The sequence below is a fragment of the Eretmochelys imbricata genome, chromosome 19, assembly GCF_965152235.1.
Source record: "Eretmochelys imbricata isolate rEreImb1 chromosome 19, rEreImb1.hap1, whole genome shotgun sequence".
Taxonomy (NCBI): domain Eukaryota; kingdom Metazoa; phylum Chordata; order Testudines; family Cheloniidae; genus Eretmochelys; species Eretmochelys imbricata.
This window is the reverse complement of record NC_135590.1, coordinates 8,694,157-8,701,520: the sequence shown is the minus strand read 5'-3', so window position 1 is coordinate 8,701,520 and position 7,364 is coordinate 8,694,157. Positions and strand designations below refer to the sequence as shown.

Genomic DNA, 7,364 nt, shown 5'->3' with positions numbered 1-7,364 from the left:
TATCCCAGCTTGGGACCCTAACTCTCTTCTGTAACAAAGTATCAGTTAAGCCTCCACAGTTGAGGTTGAAATATTTTGTTGGAACATGATGAAAAATGTTTTTTCAACCAAAAAAACCAAACCATTTTCATGTTTGACTTTTTTTAAAAAATTTGACTTTTTAAAAAAAAACTACAAAGTGAAAGTTTCTTTTTTGGTAAAATGTTTTGGTCTTTCAATTTTTGAAAACCAAAGTCTTTTAAAAAAAACCAAACCCCCACATTTTAAAAAAGTTTTCTATCAAAAAATATTTTCCATAGGAAATATTGACAAATGATCACTTTTAAAAGTTACTTGTGGAAAAAACTGGCATTTTAAAACTTGTTCTAGTCAACACTCCGGCAGAGTGGGTAAATATTATACCTAGTTACAGAAAGATAGACCGAGGTTAAATGCAACTTGCCCTAGAGGTCACAAGACCAATGGCAAAACTGGGAATGGTATGCCCTATCACTGGCTTTAACGGTCAGACAAAAATTGTGTCTACGGTAGTGCATCACAACGCACCCTCTTGAATTGTGGGAAATATGTGCGCACACAAAAACCATCAAGATCTGTTTGGTAGTGAAAATATAATTTTATTTTTAGCTGCCCGCAATATACTGGTATATCTGTAAAAGATGATCCATAAGCATACTACAATAAATTGTATGGACTTGTCAAGTATTTCTGCATACCATGCCCCAATTCCAGATGTCCAGTTCTCGGAGTTTGCATCTCTCCCCACTTCGTCCCACCCACATACAAAAAGCAAGAATTAGTGTCACAAGCTAAGTGGGCTTACTTGGGATAGATAAAGTTTTGTTCTGAAGATGCTCATTTAACACGTTCAAATCATTATCTGAATGGCAGAGTGTACATTTTGCTGTTCTTAGCCACTGTGTCCTACATGGAGATAGATATCCGTGGGTTTGGCTCAACACATTGTTTTTTTCCAACGTGTCTGTTCCTTTGATATGAAAAGCTAATTTGCTTCTTTAGCATAGAAAGTTGATTGCATCTTTATCTTATCACGGAAATGCACAGAATTCTTTTCAATCAGTTTAAACAGACCCGTTCCAGAAAATTACCAATTTTATGGGAAAAATATAATTATGCAACTACACAGCTGCAGTAGTCCATGTGGGACTTTGAATGCCAGAGAAAAACAGACACATAGGAAATGTTTGCAGTGCATGAAATCATTTCAAGGTTCACATGCATCCCGCTCAAACAGTTTTGCACATGCAGGAAGTCTTTTCCAGAAAGGAAAACTTTGTTTAAAAACCAAATTCATGTGTATACCTTGTTCTCCAGTCAAAGTGGGAGGGAATGAGGACAGGGAGTTTCCCATTAATAAGGGTTACTGTAAGTGCTGGTGATTGGGGTCAGACTGAAAAATACATATAGCACAGATGGCTAATCCCGCCACACACCACCCTGCCAACGCCCTGCGGTTCTGACCTGGAGTGACTACCTGTAGAGGTGAAAGATGTTCAGTCTCCACTAAGCTCTATACGGAGGATGCCAACAAATGGGACAGCTATAGTGATGCAATGCAATGGGAAATCAGAAAGACAGCCACTCATTTCACAGAGGTCAGCAAGCAGCCACCACATGGCATATCCCCTTTCAGTTACTAACCAACCAGAGGCTCATTTGAACTGTGACTATAAGGGAAAAAGCTCGTTTTTAGTTGCCGTCCAATCTCTGACACTCAATAGCTCATTGTGTTAAGACAAGCAATACATCAATGGGTGCCAGAGACAGCAGGAGCTTTCACTTGGTTCCCAAGCTTTTAACCATGTCAGCCATTAAAATTACTTCGTTGTAGCATATTATATTCAACATCCATGTTTTGAGAATGATAATTAGATTTTTCACGGGAAATTACAAAGCATCTATGGTTTATAGTAGATTACAGGCCTGATATTTTAACAAGGTAAACGTGTACAGGCATGCTTTTTTGTGGCCAATTACCACAACTGAGTGTGCAAACTGGGTCACTGTATATACAAATGGTTAATTATGATCGTGTGCATCCACAGTTACCCAGCACACACAAGCTGTGTGCATACTGAGTGCCTAATCTGTTTACAAAAAAATTGGGCCTGATCACTAATTAAACAACTCCAAAGGGCCATCCTGATCTAAATTTAATAGATTAATTTCAATTGACTAAACCATACCCAAAATTAAACCGATTCCTATATTCCATTTTTAGTTGAGCATCTTAAGCTATACAAAGGCAAAAAAGCACCAAACCAATAAACTCCCATTGTTACCCTCCATGTATTAACAACAAAACCAAACTAGGTTTTAATCTGACAAAAAATGAAATAATTCCCCTCTCTGGACGTAGCATTGGCAAGTATTAAACCCCTAAAGAAGATTTTTACTGCTAGACAAACTTTATTCGTGGTCTGAATGGGCCTTTAGGATACAGTGAATATAAGAAGGCTACAAATCATTTTCTAACCAGGCTGCTCTGTAGATTTTCCTTTCAGTTCCTGAACGCCCCTGCAATAAATCATAATAGGGCTTGATTTTAAGCATATCGATCGCTGTCTTTGAAAAGACAGGTAACAATTGAGAGTTGTTACAGTAATGGAATTCTAGACCTAAGAAGGCAAGACAGGCACCATAAGCCACGTATACAAATATGGAGTACTCTATCACTTATTTCAAGCTAACTTTATGGATATATGAAATAGCAAAAGCAGGATGCTTAGAAAGTCATGCTGTTTTTCATAAAACTAGTGCTTACCAAAATGTTAGTGTATAAAAGTGTTTCTGTGAGCATTTTCATGTTATTGCAGTAGGTTTAATATTGGAAAAACAACCTACAAGGAATAGCACTTTCCAGACTTCTAAAATCAGTTAAATATAAAAAAGTATCATTACAAAAAATATGTTAATGCTCTTTGGAGTAGGGGGTTTGATGGCCTCTAAAATAACCTAGTAATTTATTTCATGCATCAAAACCTTGCCTTTTTGTTTTAAACAAGAAAACTATTCCCTGGTTTAGAAATATTTGAAAATTGCTTTTTAAAAAATTGCAGTGCTATTCCTCAGTGTTGCTGCAGCAAACCTAAACGGATAGTAGTGCAATGATTACGGTTATGCAAAACTGTCGTCCAGGTATGTAGACAAGTGACAGTCAGGGGATAAATTAATACGTAGGAAGGCTGGCACTTCACAGAGCATTATTTTTAAAGAGAAAACAAGAGGGCTTTTCTTTTAGAAAAATGCATACTGTATGTTAAGGCAAATATTCGCTTTTAAAGGTCACTTAAACATGCTTCAGAAAAAATATCTTTAAAGAAATTCTCAAGATTTCTACTCTAGTTGCTGTGTGTTCAGTCTTGCATTGCTAATCATTGCACTCCTAGCTATCATATACAGTAGCTATTTTCAACTAGAACCCTAAACTTTACATGTACATTGTTACGACAGCACAGTTTTCCTAAATAAATGTTACTAAGACGACCTACATAGAACAAAGGCTCTTTACTACCAAAAAAGCAGCCACTTGCAGTTCTTAAAATGAACCAATGGTGGATGTCTAGCTCTTTTGGTTTCTTCATGATGTGCCATCAAAATGACCTTCTGCTAACTGTATCTGGTGAGACCCAAAACTCCATTCAGACAGCACCGTTTGTTTTTTAAACTAGTGCTCATCGGGCTCCAGAAGGCCCATACCTAAACATTTTCTCTGACAGGCCCCTAAACAAAATTCAGACCAAGGTCCCAACTCCTGCAGTTTGGGGCATTCATATCTGGGTCTGTGGTGGCCATATTTCTGGGGTCTTTTGTTTGTAATCCAACAGTATTTTGTTTTCTTGTTAAAAAAATTGCCAAGTATTCTGCAAAAGGCTTTTTTGGAAATAAGATCCTTTGGTATACGGCTGGGATAGACAAGCAGGTACAGATCAATATGTTGTAGATAACTATTTTATCCTACATGCAGACCTTTAAGAAGTAGTAAATTCCAAAATACATAAATATTTCTTATACCAGTGAATTTCAAAAAAGTGTGTCTACACAGAAATGGACCAAATGTTTGCAAGTTTAGCTATAGTTAATAGATAAAAGAAAAGGAGTGGAGAAAAATAACCCTTTATCCTGGGGTGTCTAGAGTACCCCAATGCAACATTAAACACAAATTGTATTAATGATAATCTTCGTATTTGCTGCTATAGAAGGTAAAGAAAAACAAGCCTCATTACTCCTGTTTTGCGAACTTTTGGTAATTACTGTACCTGCTCTATCCAACGTAACATTGCATAACTGCAAATTCATGCAAAATAAATTGTTATTTTATATGCAAAAGAGCAGTCTGTTAGGAGAAGCATTCTGTTATGGAATATGTGAGAAGTCATCTCTTTTGCAAGTGCTGATTAATTAGTGAGTCTCTTGGCTACATCGCTGTAAGCTATTTCAATCTCTTTGTCTCCGGGACAAGTATTGGTGAATTCATCCCTGCTATAGGCATTGGTCAGGTATCTCCAAATCCCTGTCATTTCCTTGGGAATATCAAAATTGCGATATTTTTTGGCAACCACCTAAAACAAAAAAAATATATACAATGACTACTTCATGTCCTTTAAGTTACATCAATTCTTCCATTCTTTGTCATACTATCCTCACAGAGTATAAACCCTACAATGTAACTTCCATTAAAGGTCAAAATCAGTACATCTTGCCCTTCTGGTATGTATGTAGATCTGGTGGTACACTATATGCTTCAGGAGTACTTGTGGCACCTTAGAGACTAACAAATTTATTAGAGCATAAGCTTTTGTGGACTACAGCCCACTTCATCAGATGCATAGAATGGAACGTATAGTAAGGATATATTACTCTCTCTCTCACACACACACACACACAGAGATGGTGGAAGTTGCCATACAAACTGTAAGAGGCTAATTAATTAAGATGAGCTATTATCAGCAGGAGAAAAAAACCTTCTGTAGTGATAATCAAGATGGCCCAGTTTATCCGAGGACAATGAGCAAACTAGTACTACAGATTAACTATTGCTACAGCCAGGCATATAAATTTAACCTGGGGCTCCATCTGCAGCGTGAGACTGCCTAGAACAGTGCAAGGCAAGGGGAACAGAAGTCAGACCATGGTAATAAAGAAGAGAATAAATGGACACAAATCAGATGTCAAGAATTTTAATATTCATAAACCAGTCGGAGAACACTTCAATCTCTCTGGTCACTTAATTTCTGACCTAAAAGTGGCTATTCTTCAACAAAAAAACTTCAAACACAGATTCCAACGAGATCATCACTACAAAAGGTCCCCGTCCCCCCCTCCTGCTGGTAATAGCTCATCTCTAAGGTGCCACAAGTACTCCTTTTCTTTTTGGTAATAAAGAAAAATCTTCATTTTTGCGGAGTTATGCTCTCCCATCTCTTTCAGGTGTGTCTAACTTGTCCTCTGGTCCTATATTTGGCATTGTGCAATTTACTTGTATTACTAAGGCCATTTTCTATACAGACAGAAAAAACATGTGCTTAATGAAACATGGAAAAACTGTAGTCATATGGTTCTTCTTTCTTCTTAAAGTCTCATGACTTCCTTGTTTCTACAGCACATTAAAACCTGGCTTGACTTGGGCCACAAATCTTTTTATCTTAGTTATCTATTAGGTGTCACAGTAACTAAGGTAGGCACAGAAGCTTCACACACATTTCAAGAATCTTTCATTAAATTATTATGCAGTGTGTTAATATTGTGATTACACTTAACGAAGACTTATGTATTCAGTCTTATTTACCAAGTTCCTTGCAATGGGATGGGATCCAGGATCTTGTACATTTTTTCTATTATATACACTATAAGAAATGTAACTGAAATGACTGTAGTCCCTCCCAATAAAATCATTTACCTTGACAATGTGTAGTTTAGGTAGCAGGTTGCAGTCTGCTAATGTCATCTCATTGCCATCCAGAAACTTGCGGGTAGAAACTGTGATATCCTCCATGCTGTTCTCATCTATCTCGTCAGGGAGAGGAGTGTTCAGGTACTCATCCAGTTTCTGCAGAGTTTTCAAGAGGCTACGTTCCAAAGCTGCAGGAAAGGAATACAGTTTTATGTGAGAACAATAAAGAGGAAGGAAGGAAAGAAAGCAAGCCATAAAGCAGTTTTCAAAGAGTTATCAATCTATTCGCTATTGATATCTATATAGGAAGCACGTCTGGTTCTTGCATCCTCTTCCTGATGTAATGTAAGAGAATTGGCTAAGCTTAAAGCACCTCAGTAATGCACGAAGCAGGGATTAGTTTATAGACCCAATCTGTATTTTACAATTCATGTTTTAAGAAAAATATGAATTCAGGACTTGTATATTAAGTGGAAAGAAGTGTGTATCTACAAAATTCCAATCTCCAGATTTCACCTTTTTACTCATCTCCTTGTACCTACTGCAGTACAGCAGATGCACTTTATAATAGTTACTTGGCACTTATGTAGCCCTACACACCACTCAGGCTGCTTACATGAATGTGCATTGCTGTGATACCCACGGCAGTGCCAAACCACTGAAATAGACATTCAGTCTCCTTTGCCACAGCTATCATGGCAAAGTCCGTCTTAAATCAGCGTTAGTGGTAGCTGGTAGCATTAGACACCGAATTGAAATCTGTGCTACCGACCAAAACAGGACAAACTGAAGTTTAAGCGGAAGTTCAATCTTAGGTCTTGTCTACATGGAAACTGACACAAAATAACTAAATCAGCTGTAATTCACACCTTCAGCACACGTCTGCGTGGATGCACTTATTCTGGAATAAGAGATCCCTATGTCAGGATAGGGCTCTCTATTCCAGAACAAGTGCATCCACACAGACATACACTCAAGTGACTAAAGGTATAAATTAACAGCTGATTTAGTTATTTCAGTGCCAGTTTCATGTAGACAAACTCTTAGCTCTTCCTTGTTTTTGTCAGTTTGACGTAACTTAAAATCATTAAAATATAACCTGTAAGGGTTTATTGCTATTTAAGGTCTGGCCTAAATACAAGCTTGCACCAGTTTAGTTAAATCACTGCAAAACCCTGAGTGGACACTTCTTTTTCATTTAAGAATGGCTTATGTCATTTTATCTTAAATCTCTTCCTAACCAAAAAAAGAAAAGGAGTACTTGTGGCACCTTAGAGACTAACCAATTTATTTGAGCATAAGCTTTCGTGAGCTACAGCTCACTTCATCGGATGCATGAAAGCTTATGCTCAAATAAATTGATTAGTCTCTAAGGTGCCACAAGTACTCCTTTTCTTTTTGCGAATACAGACTAACACGGCTGTTACTCTGATACCTAACCAAAATAAGT

General features: G+C 37.3%; 1 protein-coding gene across 1 annotated transcript in view; it reads right to left on the bottom strand.

Annotated features, from left to right (window-relative positions):
- Positions 1-609: 609 nt before the first annotated feature.
- The window catches only part of CLIC4 (chloride intracellular channel 4), a 53,418-nt gene continuing 46,663 nt past the window's right edge, over positions 610-7,364 (bottom strand). The window contains exons 5-6 of the mRNA XM_077837979.1: positions 5,921-6,102; positions 610-4,583 (exon numbers count right to left, since the gene is read on the bottom strand). Coding sequence (XP_077694105.1) covers positions 4,419-4,583; positions 5,921-6,102 — 347 coding nt within the window. The 3' untranslated portion in view covers positions 610-4,418. The remainder of the gene's footprint in view (positions 4,584-5,920; positions 6,103-7,364) is intronic.